This window comes from Cyrtonyx montezumae, unplaced genomic scaffold (genome assembly GCF_038088225.1).
Source record: "Cyrtonyx montezumae isolate F1298 unplaced genomic scaffold, pur_monq_1.0 scaffold_7, whole genome shotgun sequence".
Taxonomy (NCBI): Eukaryota; Metazoa; Chordata; class Aves; order Galliformes; family Odontophoridae; genus Cyrtonyx; species Cyrtonyx montezumae.
The window spans coordinates 26,972,378-26,993,607 of record NW_027072078.1 but is presented as its reverse complement, the minus strand read 5'-3'; the positions used below and the strand labels follow the sequence as shown (position 1 = coordinate 26,993,607).

Sequence of the window (21,230 nt, the reverse complement as noted above, 5' to 3'; positions counted from 1 at the left end):
GCCTAGCTGTGCCTCAGACTGGTCAGGGAAAAGGGATTTTTAGCAGAGCTAATTCACTTCAAAACATGCTTGTAAAATATTTGTTTAAGATTAGCAACGGAAGGACCAGCCCAGCAGTGTGCAGGCCTTGCAAGGTGTAAATACTGCATTGAAAAATAATCCCTTTAACTGTCTGGAAGCTGAAAGAATCAGAAGGCAATACTTTTGGGAAGTCTGAAATGAGATTTGCCCTCATCATTAGTGTGTTCATTACTTCAATTCTCACAGGCTACAGGCTCAGCCTTTGAGTCGATGCTCTAGAAGGCACATCTACACTGATGTTGTGCCAGTATGAAGGCAGAACCAGCAGTCTTTATTTTTCCCTCCTGCTTAAATTTTAAACAAGCAACCAGGGAGTAGCACATTCAGCAAGGCAGAGGAGGGACATAATAATGAATGGTGGCTCATTGAAGCTGGTTAGGCAAACAACCCAGATCCCACTCTTCCCCCACAGTCCCAGATGGATTACAGCCCAACGTCCCTCTGTGAATCTGCTAAATTTAGTCCAGCCCCAGAGGAAACACAAGACACAAGCCGTCCACATGCTCCCGTCGCTCTTTCAGCAGAGGCGGTCGATGACCTTCCTGTTGGCTCAGTGGGCCAAGAGCTCCAGAACAACTCCCCTCTTCCCACTGCACTGCATGGATCTCCAGACACACAACTAAATGCAGAGGAAATAGATTCTGCTCAAGGAGCTATTTTTATACCCTTTCTGCAGGCTGCTTGTTTTTCACTACTGGTGCAGAGACGTGGAGATATTATGGCTGCTGGCTTCAGGTCACAGCTAGCACAAACCTCATGTTGCAAACCAAACTCGACTCCACCTTCTTGCTAGGGTAATAGGTGTCCCCACTCTTGGATAACTGTATGATACCCAATATGACCTCGTTACCTGAAGCTCAGTGGTACACAGCAGGAGCCTGGGTCCTTTCTCAGTGCAACTACTGCTCAGACTCAATCAGTGCTTCACATGGAGTCCCTTTCAAAGGCCCCACTCTCTGCTCTGACCCTGCTCAAGTAAGAGAAGGCAGAGCACAGATGTTTTATGAAAGGACACATGCTGGGATCACAGGGAGAACTGGGGAACGGGCAGGACAGGCTTTTCCTTGCACAGGGTCTTGCTGATGGGAGATTTCTCTGTTTTTCCCCAGGCAATATGGATGCTGCACAGCCCAGATCACCCCCAGAAAGGTCCTGCTTAATGAACCAAAAGTATAGGGTTTATTTAGTAGAACTATATTTGTCCTTTGTGATGTCCCAAAAGCTGGGACTTCAATATGCGAACAACAAAAAATTAAATGTTTCCTTTCCAACACATCTTTGAAATCAAGGTGGCAAAATGGGACTATTGCAGTCTCACCTGTCCATGTACACCCAGTTGAACTACTCCCAGGTTGCTCCCTCTCAGATGGGTCATCTGGCAGGAGAAGGCTGTGCATCTCCCCACACCCTCAAACTTCATCTAAGAATCTAGTTCATCCTTTACATCTGCGAGCATGCAGACAGGGAAGGAGGTTTTTGCATGGCCCAGCACTTGGAAAGACAGCTGGGAAGCCAGGCAGGAGATCCAGGAGGCCACGGAGAATTTCTGACCCCTGTTATCCCCAGAGGCTGTGGGAGGAAATGTGGTGCTGAGTCTGGGAGGGACTCAGAAAAGTAGCTTTCCCTCTCTCCCTTCTCTACAGCTCCAGCTCTCGATGGAAAGGCCCAGTGTGCCCAGCCTAATGAGCATCCCACCCTGGACTAGCCAAGCCACTATCTCTATATAACACAAACGCTGCAGTAAGTAACAGTACTCCCTTCCAAAAACTGCCTCACCAAGAAGCCAACAAACATATCTACAGGAAACAAATGACTCTTCATCCTGAGAAGGAAGATAATTCTTTTGGACATAGCCATCTCATGAGCAGCACCCAGTGCAGTGCTGACAGGAGCTGTGTGGCAGCGATACACTGTGGCCATCTCCTCCTGCAGAGAGCAGTGCCTAACCCTCTGAAACATGAACATTTCTATCTTCCTACAGACCCACACGGAGTTGAGTTCCTGCACTTCACTTCTGCTGATGCTTTCTCTGCTTTCCCTGCTAGCTTTTCTTGTTTTTCAGTCGGCTGACTGATTTGGTTCTAAAAACAGAATGATTTCTTATCCTGATAGGCAGCAATTCTATCCCATACTCAGTCAGAGTCTAGCACACTGGTGCCAGCATATTAATGAAGAGGTACAAGTGATCGATAAACTACCTGCTACCAGGAAACCCAATTTTCTGAAAGCCTCCTAGCCAAATTAGGCACAGGTCCCAGAGGTGCTGTAAGCTGTGCATTAGAGCACTGAGCATGAGTTGCACAATAATAAAGCTGTCATATTGCAACCAGAAGGGAGTGCCAGCTCAGGTGCCCTGACCTTTATGCAATATCAGCTACTGAATTTCATCCAGCTTAATGCTGTACTCTGCCTGTTTGCTGTACTCCCTGAGCTGCTCCTGGTACACACACAGTGAGGGTGACCTGTGACAGGGATGGCAGAAAGAGCAGAAAAAGCAGATGGATGGGTCCCATATTAATAAGCAGAATCAGGCCCAACATACACTGATGTATGCAAACACCTAACCCTTCTGATACGACTTTTGTGACTCAGAAGGTGTGCGTTATAGCTCTGTCTGTATCACTGCTGAATTTCCCCCGTTTCTCTACCAGACCAGGTGCTGAATTCTTTGGCATTCCTGATGAGCTCAGCTGACTGAGGCATTTTAAATCCCACCCCCGCTTTGAACTTTCTCAGTACAAAATACAGCAAGGCCACTGTACAGTGAAACTTGGGGTTAAAGTGACTGGGGATTAGGTGGATAAAGTTTTACCCCCTGTCAGAAGGGGAAGCAAAGGCAAAGTAAGCAAGAAAATTTGCAGGCCTTCTCTCTTTTAAACAAACACTCCTGTGTTTAAAATAATAAAAATCCACTGAACAAAAGCAAAGCAAATTCCCCTAAAATAGCCTTTCCTGTTTTATCACAGCATCATCTAAATTGTACTTCTCCAGAAAAATAACGTTTCAGGTAGAGCACTGGAGGACTTTGGCTTTGATTAGATAACAGAGCAGCTGAAGCAATAAGTGCAATTGACTTCACTGGTACCTGATATGTCCTAAACAAATCGACATGATTGAACTTAGCTTTAGATATCTAGCAATGCCATACCCTCCACCTCCCAAAATAAAAAAGAAGTGAAGAAATGAAAACACCACATAATTCTATCATGGTTTTATGCATAAAAAGCATAGAGTAGGCAAAAAGTAGAAGCAAAAAAAAAAGAAAAAGCAAAAAGTAGAGAGTGATAAGGTCTTCCCTGAGTCTCTTCTTCTCCAGACTAAATAATCCTAGCTCCCTCAGCTGCTCCTCATAAGGCTTGCACTCCAGACCCCCTCACCATCCGGATAACGGAATCCAGGAGAAAGTGTTAAGAATGGACAATCTATAGGTATCTGACTTCTACTATGGGATGACTATGAGGTAAGAGATAGTACAGAATCCAAGGATCAAAAGATATTAGTAGATTTGGGAGTGACGTATCACCAACCTTTCTAGCACCTGAGCACCCACTGCCCACTAAGGGAGAAAGGTTTGATTTGGTGGGAAGAAGCTGTGAATAGCCATGACAGTGAAGCCAAACAGCCATCCTCTGGAGACACAGGAGAGAAAAATACAAACAAACAAAAAAACCCAACCAAACATAAAGAAAAGGCAGCCTGATTGAAATAGTAAAGCAGTCTGGAGTTCTTCCATCCTTCTATTTCCATTCCTTTCACAACTGCACAGAGTCACACCCATCTTTGTCTTATAATTATTATTTTTTCCAGGTATGTTATGGTAGAGCAGTAGTCCAAGGCTGGGTCCTGGCAGCACATGGTGCTGGCCCACAGAGGGCTCCTGTGTTACACTATGCAGGTTGGCTGACTGGTTTCCAGCTGCTCTATCATAATTGAAAAGGAGTGAAAATGCAGTAAGAGCACTCCTGATGGGATTTTTCTACATAAATCATGTCCTGAACTTGTAGCATGGAAACATGAGGCTTCAAATGCCAGCAGGAGAGGCTCATGTGACCTCTCTTGAAGGACCACAATTAAACTGTGACTCTGAATGTCCCTGTTGGAACAGTACTGGGAACAGAGGCGAGAGTTTGTTTTTTTATTTAAATACCGCATATTTATATTGACACTGGGAACCTGAACATTGATTGTTTAATGGAAACCCCTGCTTATGCGCCAGTTAAATTAACTGCTACCTAATAAAATCTTTCCTCTAGTTTGAAGCCTTACAAACAGTTTAATCAACTGCTCTTAATTAAGGCTTTCAAAAACAAAAACAATTTCACAGCCTGTACAAGGACAACTAAAGGTTTAAAGTGGTGCACTAAAACTTCTGAATCGTCCTCACACAGCTCTCACGAGAAATCAGGAATCATTACTATAGAATACATTTTGCAACAAAGATTGTTTAAAGCACAACAGAGAAAGTGCATGAGCCAATGTAGATCACAATTTAATGTTCAACAGGAACAGGGACACCATAAAAGCAGCCTGGATTCTTTTCCCCTATTAAAATCCACGATGCTCCTAAAAACCAAGACATGGGAAGAAACAGTTACGTTTTTCCCTACATACTCTTCTGGGATCAGGGTCTGGAGGAAAGAGACTTCCAGACCCAGCAAGAGCTGCATTACCCTCACTGCCTTTGCATGCTAACTCATTTATTCATCTACTGTTATCCACAAGGAATGGTCACAAAAATGCAGGTTTCAGGGTAACTTTCATTGGTACTATTCTTCTCACAGGACTCTATTCATCCATTCCTCTGCTTCTTTCTTTTACAGCCCAGCCTAAAATCACCCCCACCAGCTACAGGCTCTCTCTGGCCATGGAATCAGGTAGGTTCTCTAAATGGAGAACCTGTCCCCTGAGCAGCACCCAAATCACTGTTCCTCCTGCCCAAAGTCTAATGGTACCACAGCTGATGCACTCAGGCCAATAGGATCCAGCTGGGAAGTTGCTCACCCTGCTAACAGACATCTTGTGAGGTCTATATTCCCTCTTCAGTTGGAAGACACCCAACTATTGCTTAATTTGCTGTTGCAAGGACCCACCAGTGCCACCAAAGCCCTGCTGTTAAGCGGCCATCTGCCTGAGCAGCAAGATATTTGTGTAGAATCTTAAAACGGTATGTTCCTCATCTCCTCCAGAGAGATGGACCATACACAAGCATCCCACAGGCAGGATCTGGTTTGAGGCCCTGAATGGGATCCCTTTGCATATCATCAGCTTAAATCTAGTGGCATAAAGCCCTGCTGTTTTAACATCTTTTTTCATTGGTGATAGAAATTGCTTAGAATTTCTGTAAGAACTAGCCTTTGAATTACACTGAGACTTTGATTTTACAGCAACAATGCTGAGTGAATGGACAAGAGTTGTAAGATCAAAGTTTCGTCTAGAGATTTCATGGGCCAAGGACAAATACAGAATCACTCAGTTGAAGCTAGTAGACTGATACTAGGAATATGCCAGTGTGCTTAATGAATATTGACTAGCTCATTAGGTTCCTTTCCATCCGTGCAGATTTCTCTCTTAATTTGAAATTTATAGTTTAATACCTTAGAGCTCAATTACAGAGTAAAAGAGACAGGAATAAAAGTCACAGTTTTCCTGTAATTAGCCCCATGAGATAACTCAAACAGAGCTCCATTCCTGGTGCCACAGGTCTTTCTTTCTCCTTTCAAGGGAATGCCAGTAAGGAAAAAAAAAAACCATAAATTTTCAAACACAGTAACAGAGGCTGCAGACCAGTTCTTTTTACTCAGTCATTCCTAAGATATTTACGTAAGGTGAATCCCAGAAACCTGTTTGCCCTTTTACACAAGGGTAATTGCAAACACTGTCAGATCATTGGAAAGCAAGAACAGGCAGGACTCTATGGGACTCGGAGCTGTAGTCAAGTCAGGAAACAACCAAGTGTGTTTCCTCTACAGGAACACAGACAGAAATGGGAGGTTGGGAGACTGGTCCTTGACATCTTTACTGAACAACTACAGGATAAATCTGCAAAGACACTTCATTATAAAACATAGGAAGCATACTATTTGGGGTCTGTTCTCTTAAATTGGCACCAACTTTTTCCTTTTGTAATATTTTATGTTAGTTACTATTTTTAAAGAAATAGAGGGAAAGGAAAAAAAAAAGGAAGAGAGCCAGAGGATATGTAAAGTCATGAACTTTGATTTTGTATTTCCAGTGGCTTTCATGGATAGCGTTCTGTTCAGCTGTTGATGGTCCAGCTACTTCTTTTCTCTCTCATTTTAGGGATTGTAGGTACCCTTCTTTGAGCCTGTGTTCACAAGTCTGTTTTATGTTTACAGTCCACTGTAATTTATTCAGGACAAAACATTAATTTATCATTTTTCACCAAGAAGATGCAACTATTTGTCAAAACATAGTACGGTTACATCATAGCTGGCAAATTTTACCATTTGGAATGCTGAGTTTTAAGTACAGATATTTTGTATTCTTGAAATTGCAGTGTTTGTAAAGCAAAGAATTGTATGTTTTGGTAACTGCAAGAAAAATCCAGCTATTCCACAGCTGTATGTCTTTACATATTTGAAACACATGTGGGAAGACTACTTGATGTTCACATAAGATGTGTCAGCCTTCGCCCTGCATTGTAGAGAAAGGCCACATATTTTGGAAGTTTAGACCAAGGGGTTCATAATCCAGACCATGCCAAAAGATACTGGAAACAGAGATGGACGTAAGTTTCAATAGCCAGAAGCTATGTATGATGCTAATCCTTGCAGCACCTTATGAGACTGGCAGGCTCCAGAGGCTAGTGCATTTTCCTCTTTACACTTACTCCCCTTTCTTTATTCCAAGCATCTGTTTATTCAGTTTAAACAATTTCCTGTTCTCCTAGTGGAGGGACAGCTGATTAGACACAGAAGAACCTATTTGCTGTACTCCATCCAAAACTGTGAGCTGGACAGTTATTTTTGTAATTTCTAGCAGCACTTCTGGAGATCCCATTAGTGCTGAAGCTCCCTGACACAGGTTTGGTATGTGCAGGAGGAAAACTGAGGCTGCAGCGGAAGGAGACGGGAGGAAGTAAAGGCCATGAATGCATGGCTGGACCAGCCTCAATCTGACTGCACCTGACAGGAGAAGGAGCACATGGGCCATCACCTGATGCCTGCCCTGCCCTGCCTCCATCCTCCTTGGGACTGCCTGCTTCCCTGCACCCCATGTCCTGATGCCACAGCCCGAACCCAGCAGACATGTTCCTGTGCTTCTTGTGAGTCACGCCTTGCCAGGCTCTGCCTGGCTGAAATTCAGCTTTACCTGTTTACTCAGGGCTATAATCTGCAGGGAGGTGCGGCAGCGGATCTCAGAGCTCTGCCTGGCCTTTGGAGAAGCCAAGGGCCAGGCCAGACTCCAGGTGTGGCAGGTCTAAGTGATGTGGGACAGGCTGGAGTTTGCACCTCAGGCAGTGGGGACAGCCAGCATTCCCTCTCCTCCCTCATGTCCTTTTTTAAGGCAAATTGATTCTGGGCCCTTTGCAATGATCTGTTTGTTCCCTGTTCCCTGCCTGCAGGGAACTGAGAACACTGTTTCAATGCTTTTTCTCAAAACAAGCAAAACCACCAAGCTTAACTTGTCCAAACGAAGAAGGATCAAGTTCTACTTCCCCTAATGCAGAGGGAAAAAAAAATAAACAATTTTATAAAGCCAGTTGAGGCTGCAGGTTTGAGGCAGGGAGTGGAATACTAGGAGCCGTTCCCCTTGCCCTAATTGTGGCAGGAACACAGCCCTAAGGGGACCTGCTCTGGCCACCCTGAATGGAGCAGGTTCCACTCCAGCAACATGGGGCACCTCCTGCATCTGGCTGCATGGATGTGGTGCATGGGACACACAACACTTGGAACATGACACCAACTGAATAGGCCGCAGATACCACCAGAGACAAACAGTATTTCACCATTCAATGCAGGCATTTGTAGGAGAGGGCAGGTCGTTTCCCTGCAAACTTCTTTACCTCTTGCACTGCACCATTACACTCACCATCTCCAGTTTGCCAGTCAGCCTGGTGTAAAAGTACTCACTGGTGGCTTGTTTGCAATCATAAGTGGGCAGTGAGGGTATAGTAAATGACCATGGATTAATATTCACTGTGGAATTCATAAAATAACATATCCACAACTTAGGGCATCTTGTGTGTATAAACAGTGTTCTTTTCCCCCCATGTTGGCTTTTTTTCCTCCATCTCAGCTTTTAGGCACTGAAAGCAATCCTTGTGTCTTATTTTCACCCTACATCTCAAAACAGTAACAACTGCCACACAGCAAAAGACACAGACATACAAACACTGATTCATGGGATGGAGCTGGGCTGGCGCTGTGCTGACTCACAGAGACCCAGTAACAAAACTCACTCACAATTACACAGTCCTTTGCCCACGCTGACTGCCAAAGCAGCCCAAGCAGCTTACATGATACAAGAGGGGAAATCCAAAACAATCCGAAAACACCTGTCCGGCTGTCGCCTACCTTTTCCTGAAGGGAAGAAGCAATCCATCTCCACGCTGCTGCGGGAATGGGATATGCAGAGAGCGCTGCTGGGGACCAGGCCCTCCTGCGGTGGGCTCCGCTCTGTGGTCCGCACCAAGCACCAGCCCGGCCTTTCGCTTGGTCTCTCCAGGAGCTCCACTGTCTGCCCCACCTGAATGCTCAGCTCACTGCTGTGACCCGCCGTGAAGTCCTGGAGCACCACGGTTAGTTCACACCCTCCAGACAGCTGCCCAGATTCAAGGGAAAAGTGAAAAAAAACAACAGAGTAGGAATAGGAGTTAGAGAGGGCATAACGAAAGCAATCATCTTTGCATCATATTTACACTGGCAAAGGCAGGCTTTGTGCTCCTTAGAAGCCAAGTTAATCATTTCTTTTGCCAAAGTTCAACACGTTGTGACCCTTGTTTCCTTTACTCATTCTGTTGGGCTTGAGTAAGAAATCAAAGCTACCCACCCCATAGCCTCTCAAACGCCACAATCTTCTAGCTGGGGGTGCCCATCAGAAGCTTTGTTTTCTGTCTTTAGTTTCTGGGGTGCCTTTCCAGCCTGGCTATAGCTCAGCCAACAGCTTTGGCACTGCGCCTCATGGCAGAACAAATCCAGCTCCCTCTCACACCACAAGCCAAACACATTCCCACATGCCACCACACGGTGAGGTTACAGCTACCACTTCTTGCAAGACAAAAAACATTGCCCTCTTCTTCCCAAACTTGGGAGATTAGGGAAATCTGATCAGAATAGCTCCTCCCACGCTGTCTGATGGAAAACAGAGGTGTAAATATATAAACGTAGAATGACTGATTATATGCTGACTTCCAGGATTTGTATCTAAGAATAAATGTATCATTTTACATCCGTACTGAGTGCTGGCAACCTGCTGCTTTCCTTCTGCCTCACACCCTGTGATATGAAAGGAACGATACTGGTCTCCATTTAACCTTGGTCTCTATTTAACCAGAGACTGGATAAAAACGTTTGTGTGTACAGCAGAACAAAGCAGAAAAAGCGACTGCACAAGCAGCATAGTTAACAAAGCTTGTTTTCTTACAGATTTGGATCTCAGGGTTGGATTTGCAGGTGTCTGAACAGGTGTGAGCACAAATCTGGATTGCTTGCTGCCTTCCTATCATTAGGGGACCTTGTCTGGGTCCTTCTCTGTGTGCTGTCTGCTTCCAGGAACATACAGGATCCTTTGAACTCCTCATTCCAATATAAAAATTGATTGAATTAGCTCACTGATTCAAATGTTATCAAGCAGCAAACGAGCTGATTCAAAGCCCTGTAATATCACAAACCTCATTTGCTTGGAATATGAAGCTAAAGAAAGGTGCGTTATAAAATGCTTTTAAATAAACCACTTGCAAATCCATCTGAGCCGGGAGAAATGCTGTACAATACCTAATATGAACTCAATGAGAAGTGGGATCTGCTCATCAGCTGGAATGGGTGGGCCCCTTAGGAGTGCAAACCCATTTCTACAAACATCACTCTTGAGCTGTACAACCTGAGTCCCTTACTGTGGGCCAGGCAGTCTCAAATGGACACTCTCATGGGAACAACACTCTTCCCCCACTCGGTGACACTGTGGTTTGTGTGTCTCACGAGGCAGGCATGAAAGAAATCCCGTTCACAGTTGTGATAGACACAATTACAGAAAGGGGACAGTGGACAAGGACTGGTTCTCACCTGTCCTGTGTCTCTGCCGTAGACGAAATGCTAGATTGGAGGAAGAAGAAGGAAATATTTCTCTGAAAGATTATTTGTAAATAGAAAAAAAAAAAAAAAGAAAACAAACAAACCCCAACAAACCATGGCAGCCGTTGGAGGCCATTCAGCAGAGTGCTACCATTAATCCTGGCAGAAAGAGCTCAATGAGGATGGAACATACAAGAGATTAATCTGGCACCTAGCTATGCAGTTTATCAACAAACCCATCATTCATTGCACTGGCATGCTCTCCTTGTAACTGGAATACACACAGCTATTGGAAGAATAAGATACTGATATAATATTTGCTAAGGTTTCTTTGCTATGGGATAATCTGAAAATTGCAGTTATTTTCTGGTCCAATATGGGACTTGATGTAGTATGGTATGAGATATTTAAGACACAAGAAAAATCCTTAAAGAACACTGACAAATCTTACGAGATGTCATGAATTTTAACTTATTTCTTTCACAATCCTTGCCAAATAATTTTATCTTTCCTCCATGTAAAACATTCGTGGTATTTTCTCGGAAAATAATCTATTCTCTCTTTCTTTTAGGGAGAAACATGAACAAATGCTGTTTGCACCTACTTCCAAGAGACAAACTGCAAGCACTGCCGTGCCCTACACTGAAGTACCACTAGGTGTCCGTGTTTGCCATCACACCGCTAACTCATTTGCTGCAAGGAATTCACTCCCGCTTGGCTTTAGGAGGGGCTCGCTGGGTGCGACGCTCAGCAGCCGGGCAAGCAGCAGCAAGATCAGATGGTGGGAGCCCTCAATCCATCGTTCACAACCGTAAGGGCAGAGGATGTTCCGGAGCAGTCAAAAGCATTTTTTTTTTCTTTTTAACCTGGGGGCCCCTGCCAGTCCCTCACCAAATAGCTTAACACCTGAGACACAGTGGATGCCTCTACGCGAGCAACACCTGTAAGCAATATCCCAGAGGAGGCAGCTGTGCTCCATGACCTGCAGGTGCCAACTAGCTCCTGGTTTTCCCCATCTCATTAAAAGTAGCTATGTAACGTGATGAGAACTGGAAGTGATCAGCCCCTCTAGCAGACTCTGGTCAGCTCGTGGCTGGGAGAGTGATGACATACATAAAATGGTTTATTTGTAGGGAAAGACAGTAACTTTGGCAGGAGGAGTTAAGCAGGGACCCTTTATGGATGTGGTTAGCTCAGGTAGGGGCCCACAGATGATTTTTAGGTGTTAGCCATAAAGAACAGAAAGGAAATTTCTTCCTTTTGCAAAGGACTTCCAGGTATTCACTGTGCCTATTCTGTGTCTTATATACCACCACACCACCAAGGACATGTACTGACCAAATTAGCCCACAGCAAAGCAATCTCTCTAGAAAGACTGTGCTACACTAAAATGTATACAATTAATCAGCCATTTAGGAATAATGCAAATAGACCTGCTTCTTGATGACAGAAATCCTTTCACCTATGAAGTGTTCCCCATACTATTAGTGGCTTAATTTATTCTTGGAGAGTAACTTCTCAGCCTCAGAGAAGGACATCACGGTTCTCTCTCCCTCTGAGCATGCAACAGACGGGCTGCTGCCTTCTCACATGGATTGCATTTAGTTTGGAAAAAGAAAGAAAAAAGAGAATGCCCTTACAGTTGTACTTCATAGGTAAATGGTTTCATATTTTAACATGTAATATTCACTATTACCATTCCTGTGATAATATCCACCATTCAAACCATTGTCTGGATACATTTAAAACCCAGACAGCAGTCTGTCTGTGTGCTATACAGCCAAATCCACAAGACGTTAAAATAAAAACAATGATGCAGCAGGTCTTTGCAGAGCACAAGGCAGAAGTGAAAGATCTGACACTGGGACAAATGGAATGGATGACACAGAAAGCAATGGTTTGAAAATCACTAAGAAAAGGAAATGCAGAACCAAATAGTGAAATGCTGGAAAGAATCACTCAACAGAATCATAGAATTATTAAGGTTGGAAAAGATCTCTAAGATAATCTAGTCTAACCACCCACCTACCACCCGTACTGCCCACTGACCACATCCCTCAGTGCCACATATCCACAGTTGAACAGCTCCACGGATAGTGACTCTCCCACCTCCCTGGGTAGCCTCCCTGGGTGCCAGTACATCACCATCCCTTCTGAGAATAAATTTTTCATAATATGTAGAAGCAGGAGGGCTCCAAGCAGCCCACAGTGAATGTGTAGTGTGTTCTGAGTACCACTAGCATGAGCCTCAGCCTGCTCCCATGCTGCAGTGATGGCTGCTTCCAGACACCAGCAAACCATCTCCCATCCTCTGCAATCACTTGTGCCTGGGCTAGGGAACATCATGACCCATGCAGCGTGTAAATGTTTTCATCAGGATGTGCTAAAACAGATCAAATCTGTTTTAGAAAACAGCCCTGTTCTATGTCACCAGTGTGGGCAGGGGCTTGCTCACCCTCCTACTGAATGTTACCCTGTCTACTGCACAACATTGCTCCCAAAACTCTAAACATCGATGGGACTCTTCTATGTAACACACTGACCCTGGTAAGTGAGTTTTGTTGTGATCTATATGAGACCTTTTTCTTTTGGGAGCACCCAAGTGAGTGCTTGTCAGCTTTGGGATGGTGAAATGCGCGTCACCAAAAGGTCGCAGACATGGACATGTCCTGCTGGGGGGATATCCAGGCTGCTCCAGTGATCAGCAGGCACCAGTTAGTGCAGAATGACCATGTGATGGTATTTCCATCATGTGTGCATGGCCACCACTGCATCTGTTCAGTTTTCAGCCATCAAGCCAGAGGAAGCAAGGCTGAATACCAGAAGCACATTTATCATTATAGTATAGACAGAAAAGACCTACCAGGTCACAGGTTGTCCTTCCTTCCTGCTAAAATAGATGTAAACTAGAACTAATCCACTTTGGTTTAAAAGAAAGGGGGAATTTATAGCTCTCTGACAGCGTAAGCAGGGGTTTGGAAGATGGTCCCATGAGAAGCATGCTTAGAACACTACTTAAATGGGCGAATTGAAATGGATCTCACATTGATTCTGAAACACAAGTCCAAGCTCAGGGAGACTGAGAACTGGCAATAGAGATACTGTATGTAGTTCTTGTGCTAGTGTACCCCAGCAAATGTAGCAGCATGTCAGTGGTTGTTTCTACAAGGCAACAGAAAACTGGTGTATGTGATCTTCCCTTCTGTGACACAGAGCCATAATTAAGGTTTTAGTCTTTTTGTAATTAAGGTATTAAGTTTGTTACAGAGGCTCACAGACCACAGTGACATGTGAGGGCACATAACAGAGAGGACCTGGCTATCTGTAGTGCTCCAAGGGAGCTGGGCACAGCCAAGGCTTCAGTGCTGCCAGCTGCTCCATGACAGCCCTGGGCAGACACTTCTCATATCTGCCTGTCATTTGTCTGCCTAAGGGCTCGAAAATGCTAAAGATGCTCTGTCAGTATGCAACACACAACTACCCTCTCGTGCGATATTAAGCTATTTTAAAAGACATTATAATGCCTAGCTCCACTCTATACTAAATTATCCAATTATTTTTAAAATTGCTGTATCAAATCTTTTCTGTATATGAATCTTTTTCCTTTTTCTGCTCCTCAAACACTTCCATTTCCTCTTCAATATGTTTTCTACTCACAACCACAGAATCAGCAGTGCACAGCACCTGAAGATGGAAGTAAGAACCAACACATTTCAGGTGGGCACGAAGTTATTTATCCCAAGCCAACATTTGATTTTCATTCAAAGAACCAGCAACAGAGAATGATTCTATCAGGGTCAGAAGAGCTGCTGAGAGTATTTAAGTATTTTAAAATATGCCAGCATCATTGTAGAAACCCACATTCACTGGTTATTTACATATATTCAATAGCACACAGAGCTCTGCTCGGTTCAAACAAAGCGTTCTGTGTAGTGCTGCTCTGTGCCCTAATATAAATTGCTAGTTTGCTGTTGCTTGTAGGCTTTCTGCCCATCTGGTTCTGGATGACAGCCAGTTTTGGACAGAAGCATTTAGTCACCATAAACAGCCAGTTTCAAGAGAGTGAGAGCAGCAGAGGGAGAAAGAATGGGATTTGCATCCTTATCAAGATATTACAAGACGTGAATAGGACCACTTAGACGCCAATCCTGTCTGCGCTGAAATAAACCCAGAGCTGTCACTCTCAGTGGGGGACAGGCACTAAAAATTTGAATCCCTCATCGAGTTCTTTGTGAAAATTTCTCTAATTCCATAGAGATTATTTTTTTTTTTGCTAGTAAGGGATAGGGACATTAAATACAGAAGAAGCTTTTAAGGAATTTTGATACTGAAGAATGCCTTCAGTTTTATAATGCCATAGCAGAGCCTGTTTGGAGTGCGAACACCTATGCTCCTACCTCTAAAGGTACTGCACCTCTGAGGGATGCTGAGCTGAGAGCTCAGGCACTTTTGGTGACTAATTCATTGCACTGGTACAGAGGTGTTTCTATGGGGATAGAATGTATTTCAGAAGCTGTGAGCTCCTGAATAATCCATAATGGCTGGCAAAATTGCTTCAGATTGAGCTCATTTCAGAAGTTTGGTGGTGAATACTTGGCTCATCTCCTAGTCTTTCTTGGTCCTCGGGCCCCTATACCCATCTGCACTTAAGCTGGAGATGGGGCTTCCTACCCTTTGTTCTGTCTGACCAGATGAAGGAGATTGCTTCCCGAGCTTCATGGGGAGGTTTCTTTGAATTTAAGCCTTTAGTCAGACACATGGTGGGGCTGATGGTGACAGCCTGTGGCCCAAATGTACCAGCTTTGCTCCTCTTAGTGAGGAGATAAAAAAAGGCATCTGGATGCTCAGCGTTCTATAAATCAAGATACAGTATGTTATTCCACAGAAGAAAGAAGAGACAGAGATGGCACCTGGGACATATAAATATGCTAACAGAAAGGAAATCTGGTGTTACGGTTTCAAATAGCACAAATCTTTTCTGTCCAGCAGATCTTACTGGATTCCCTACTAGATGACTGTATTCCTGTTGTGCTGGACTTTGGAACTCTGGCATATACTGACATGTGCTGAACAGCTTGAATGGAGCTGACTGCATAATTTCTGGAGCCTTATTTTTCCAGAAATTAAGACTACAGCAAGCCAAAACTAAACAGCACATGCACCATAAAAAGTACTTTTGAAGATAAAGGAGTCCAGACTCCATTTCACCCAACAAACTGAAGCACAGCATCAGCCCGTGTTTGACCTTTTAAGATTGTAGGTTTTCTCATGGCACTTGGCTTAGAGAGCTGATTCTCTTCCCTGGAGAAGCATAAAATAGAACAGATACTGTCTGTGTTTCCTCAGTGAAACAGTCAGCATGACTAGTTCCACACCCATTTGCAACCAGTGTTGCAGAGGGTGAGAAGGGCAGATGGCCTAAATACCCCAAGGTTAAGCCCCACCTGTCAACTCTTACAGCCACAAGATGTTCTAAACTCATCTAGGGTTAATAAAAACACAAGAAGAGTCTGAGATCAGGGAGTAAATACTAGTTGCTGGGGTATTTCTTTTGTCTGTCCAACTCACTCTGAGCAAAGCAGACAATTTTGACCCATGAAGTAAAAAGTTTCAGTCAACAAACAATTCATTAGGGATCAACTTCCAAGACCCTGCTAACAAGTACACTGTATGGCTGAAGAGTGGGTAAAAATGTGAGTGCTCAACAAAGGAAAATGCACAAGCCTGCAATGATGCTTGGTAGCATCACAGGAAACCACAAACACTCCTCCTTCAGGGACATTAGCTCTGCAAAATGGCTAAGGATCGGAACAGAGAAACCAAAAACACAATGAAGGATTTAAAGCTTTTTTTTTGTCCAAATGGTTAAATTCAGAGAACAGATGTTTTATATAAAATGACTTTAATTGGAAGGGATAATTCAAACAATGCCTAAGCAATATGGTCCTGTAAGTCTGACTCCCCTCTGCCTTTGCTGGAGTGGCCAGCTTGGCATCCCTTGCCTTTTCCGAGTCGTTTCCTTTTCACAGATTTAATAGCTGCTATTTTTCATCTTTATTGTGAGTCCCTAGTTCCCATTACTATAAGCCAGAGCCTTAGGCCACAAATTAACTCAAAGGTGGATTTAGATAAGTTGTGCTTAATAATTTTCAGTAGGTTGGTCAAATACACCATGGAGGCAAAAGCAGATCTGAGATTACGGATAATTCTTCCAGAGGAATGATGATAGTAAGTAGTGTCTACTCAAAGCTGCCCTGGGAAGGCCTGGTCCTGCATAGCACGTCTTTGTGGCTGTTTTCCCCTTGCACTGAGAGTTAATAATGCTTCTGGTCAATTGAAATCATGCTTTGAGAGGCCTGGCCCCTGGCTAAGTGAGGTGGTTGCAGTTATCTGGCAGCAGCTGGAGGCAGGCAGGCAACCCCTCAGACTGCTTTTCCTCTCTCCCAGGCTGCTCCTTATAATGCCCATAGTTTATGGCTGTTATATTAGCACCTTGTCCTAACAATACGATCCAGCTCGGTGTTGCCATTAATCATCATGTAAAAACACACAACTGCTGCTGGAAATAGAGTGCAGGAACAAGTGCCATATGAAGCAGTACCCACTCTGAGCAGGAGAGTTTGCAAAGGGGTTGCATGCTCACACCCTCAGTCAGTGCTTGGTACTGTGGAAAGAAGATCTCGAAGGATGTGATTACTTGTGTTCGAGTCCTCCCTGCTGCTCACCACATCCACTGCACCCACAGAGCCTTTTCAGCATTGTTGCATCATTTTCAGCTATCACGACAGGCTGCAGCTTGAGTTTGAGCAGTTAAATCCTGGGGCTTTCATTCTGCTCTCCATAATACTGCTATTTACTCGAGGTGACCTCATTTGCCAAGTGATGTAAGAGGGTGCATGATCGAGCCTGGCACGTCTAAGCAGATGTTTTCAGTGGACACAGAAACAGCATTATGAAACAAAAATATTGCCTAAATCCTGAGGACCACAAGAGATTACAATGGCTTTTATGCAGATCAGCTTACCTAAAACTGCGTTGAAAGGGCTTTGGCTGCACTCATATGCTTCCCTTTTTAAAATGAAAGGCTGTTGCATCTACTACTGTAACATGACTCCCAAAGGAACTGCAGCTGCAGGTTTGGAATTGAATCGGTTTTAGTCTCTCTGATAGAGTTACTGGAATGCTCCCAGAGGACACTCCTCACATAACACTCTTCCCCTTTAAAGCACAATAACAAAAAGTGATCGCACCCTTTTTTTGTTTTGTTTTAGTTTCCAACAAGGTAATAAATTCTACTGCATACAAGAGTGTAAATTCAAAGAGTTCGACAGTCGATCTGACTTGCTTTGTTTTAGCTGAAAGGAAATACTCAGTGACTTTGCCATTTACATTTGCTGTCTTCTCACGTTATCATGCAGGTCTAAGTATGGATCAATGAAGTCCAGCACAAACAAGGAGAAGATTGAGGGGAGCCTAAAAGAACTTGCTATACTCACTTATCAAAGGTTGATCTGAATAATACAGCCTATTGATAAGCACAATCCCAGCTCCTGCTTTGTTTCTTTCACTGAAGACACATCACATCAAATACTCCACCCCAATTCAATCTGAGGCAAATTTGGAGTTGGAGAACTCTAAAACAAAGAAATAAATGATAAACTTCTGCTGTGCCTTTCTTAAACTCCATATACTGCTACTCTTTGAACCCACAGCATGTCTTCCATACATGTGTGCGCACTATTAACATTATATTAATTGAAACCACTTAAACTGAATAGCCAGCAAGACACTTCTTTGGCTGACTATCTCCTATTCCAGTCATAAAATTATGTTCTCTTAATAAATTCCATTTCACTAATTCATTATTTCTTCATCTACGCTGTAAGATTCTTGGCATAAGCATCTGTTTCCTTTCATAAAACACAAGCACATTTTGGACAAGAATGATAATGATAAATAATAAGTAAGCAATTTCCTCAATCCAAGGCAATACAGTAGCAGAGCTGTCTGCCCAAACCTCATTAACCCCTATCCAACCTGAAGAAATGACAGCTGAAATGCTCTGGTCACCAGAATGAGTCCTAAATGGAGAGAAAACATGCTTGAACTAAGAGAATGAACCTAGATTTCACTGCAAGAAATATGATTTTGCTGTGGCATCACCACTTAAAACACTGTAATTATGAGCTGGTGGCTCTTTTGATGATAAATTTCCAGAAAAAAATGATGAAAATATAATGTAAAACATCCTTCTTTCATTCTCAGAGCTTGCACACAAGGCCTTAGTGAGTAGTGACCCTATTAAGAACGTGTACATAATTTATCACAGTCTGCTCTGTTTCCTTCTCTCCTCCTGATTCCTCATCTATCCCTCCAGCAAAATAGGGTCTCTTTATCACACTGCTCCATACTGTACCGTAACTAATGTCTGGACTGATACCTAGTCACAGTAAATGAATGTGCCTCTGTCCAGTATCAAAGGTATTCACAAGGTGTAGATGCATGGAGAAAAAAACAAACACTGAAAACCTGAAAAATCTAAATTATCACATGGCAGTTTTGTTGCAGAGAGCCTGGTCACATCTCATTGGTAACAATGACAAGGGCAAAAGGAACATCTCCAAAACTAAGCCCTACATTTCACTATGCCTTGATTTCCCTAGCAGTGATAGTAAGAACTCTGAGTCTTATTGCAAGAATGTCTATAAAGCCTTTTTCTCAACTTCCAGCCACGAAGTGCCCAAATAATGTTAAATGATGCTACGGTGACTTCATATCACACAAAATAACTCTTTCTGTCAGGTTGTTATATCTGAAATATCCAGAACAGAGTAAGAAAAACCTTTAGAGGAGCACACAGCATTTTCCAAACCGATGCCAAAGAGCTTTACAGTTCTTTGTAGGCACTTCTGGAGTATTTACACATTCTCACCATAATGGCAATAATACCAATCTATGTAAACCTTATTTCCCTCATAGGAAGGAAAATTTCTTCTTCTTCAGAAACAAAAGGCTTATCACTGAGCTTTATTCTGCCTCCTTGAACCTTGGTAGCCCTTTTCAATCATCCATCTCTATTAGGATGCCATGCATAACCAATTGTATGCTTATCTTAATTCCTTGGCTACTTGGAAAATTACAATCTCAGATTGCTCTGCCTTACAAAGATTTCTACAAATCTCTGGCTACATACACTTGATTTCTATTTGAGCAGTAACTGTCATTTACATTGGCTGCCTCCATTTTCCTTTTCTGATCACCTGATGTCATTTTACGACATGCTTTTTCTCAGCTTTAATTCCACTTTACAACGCAGTGTAATTTGTATCATCAATGTATTCTAGGCTTTTCTTAGAACTGTGATATGAATTTTTTACTTTAATGCATGTTTTTTAGCAATTATCACACATTACTAAATAGCTAAGATGCACAACAGTTATGAATTCATATTTTAGCCAGTGTTACAAAAGCAGCCTCAGCCACTGACACAGAGCAATTACTTCACTGACTGAAAGTCTACCATAGCCACATCATCCAGGTACTTGATTTTGATTGCTCACATGAACAGTTCAGCACAAATAACTGCTTTCTCCACTAAAACAAGTTTCCTGTGAAAAGCCTGTGTCTTTAAGAAACTGTTAAAACATTTTTTTTAATTACTAGAAAGGGGAAGGTAGACAATGGAGCACTGAATGACAAGAAAAAGGGGGTTGATCTCACTTTACAAAAAAGAAAATGTTGCTCGACAACAACACCAAACACAAAAGCATCGCAGTAAAAAATTGGCAGGAAAACAGTCCTTTCAAAAATGGGTTACAGCTTGTAGCTGTACATCTACAGATGTGGCATGATAAATGCAGCTTTGGCTTTCCCTTTTCATAGAAGTCTTTCTAGGAAGCTGCCTGGGTAAACACTAACAAATCCTGTACTACTAAGCAAAGCAAATACACTGAAGGAAGTTGGTGCAACTCCATGCTAAAGGTATAATCCTGGTCTCTGCACTTTCTCAAGGGATACCCGAAGGGTTTGCAGAGCAGCACCAACTGACTGAATGTTTCTTAACCAGGTTTCTCTGTGACCACCCTCTACAGCTTCACCTGTTCACTGCATGAACCTGCCACAGATCAGGACAACCACCCCAGGACTCCAGTCACACTTTGTGAGCTCTCCCCCAGAGCTGTTTTGAATCAGGCATGGAAAATGTAAAAGCTGACATACCTTCCCCTCTGGCAGTTCAACAGGTGTGTGCTCTGCTAACTAACCCTGTCTCCGTGCCACTGCCACCTTGACGTCATTGTTACTGGGCTGACAAAAGGTTTCCATGGCAAACCAGAAAGCTGATCTGTTATCTCCCCTTCTGGAGGAAACCAAAATGCCCTCTCTCCTGTGTTCCGCTAGAACCACCCATCTTTTTTTTGGCACGCAGCACAGTGGGTGCATCAAAACATTGTGATTGAGTACAGCTGTTTGTTGCCTCTTCCCCAAATCAGAGCAGAGGGGGCCTTGATAGAAAGGACAACAGATAATACTGGACGAGGACAAACTTTGAAGCGATGAAAAAAAAAAACTCACCAAACAACCCACTATAAAATCACTTGATTCCCCTTTTGGCTGTAATTTATTACCTCTACTAGCAGGCATGGCCCATAATAGTTAGCAGATGTCTGAAACATCTCATTTTGAACCTTGACTAAGATTAAAAAGATTTCATACTGTTTAAATAGCAGCTGCAGAATGAAATAAGGTTTCCTTCCTAACGTGACAGCAATGTTCATCCTAGCCTTAAACAAGGAGGACTGTTTTATACTCTGTAAATGTTGAGGAAACTAAATTTCTGTGCACAGGCACCCACACATTATAAATTCTACATGCCTTTAATTTGCAGCAACTGATGTG

General features: G+C 43.2%; 1 protein-coding gene across 3 annotated transcripts in view; it reads right to left on the bottom strand.

Annotated features, from left to right (window-relative positions):
- Positions 1 to 21,230, bottom strand: part of KALRN (kalirin RhoGEF kinase) — a 425,990-nt gene that overhangs the window by 51,239 nt on the left and 353,521 nt on the right. For 2 of the 3 annotated variants that reach the window (XM_065750707.1, XM_065750704.1), the window contains 2 exons: positions 10,326 to 10,355; positions 8,619 to 8,865 (listed from right to left, as the gene is read on the bottom strand). In XM_065750707.1, coding sequence (XP_065606779.1) covers positions 8,619 to 8,865; positions 10,326 to 10,355 — 277 coding nt within the window. The remainder of the gene's footprint in view (positions 1 to 8,618; positions 8,866 to 10,325; positions 10,356 to 21,230) is intronic. The other variant, XM_065750705.1, reaches the window with a different exon arrangement.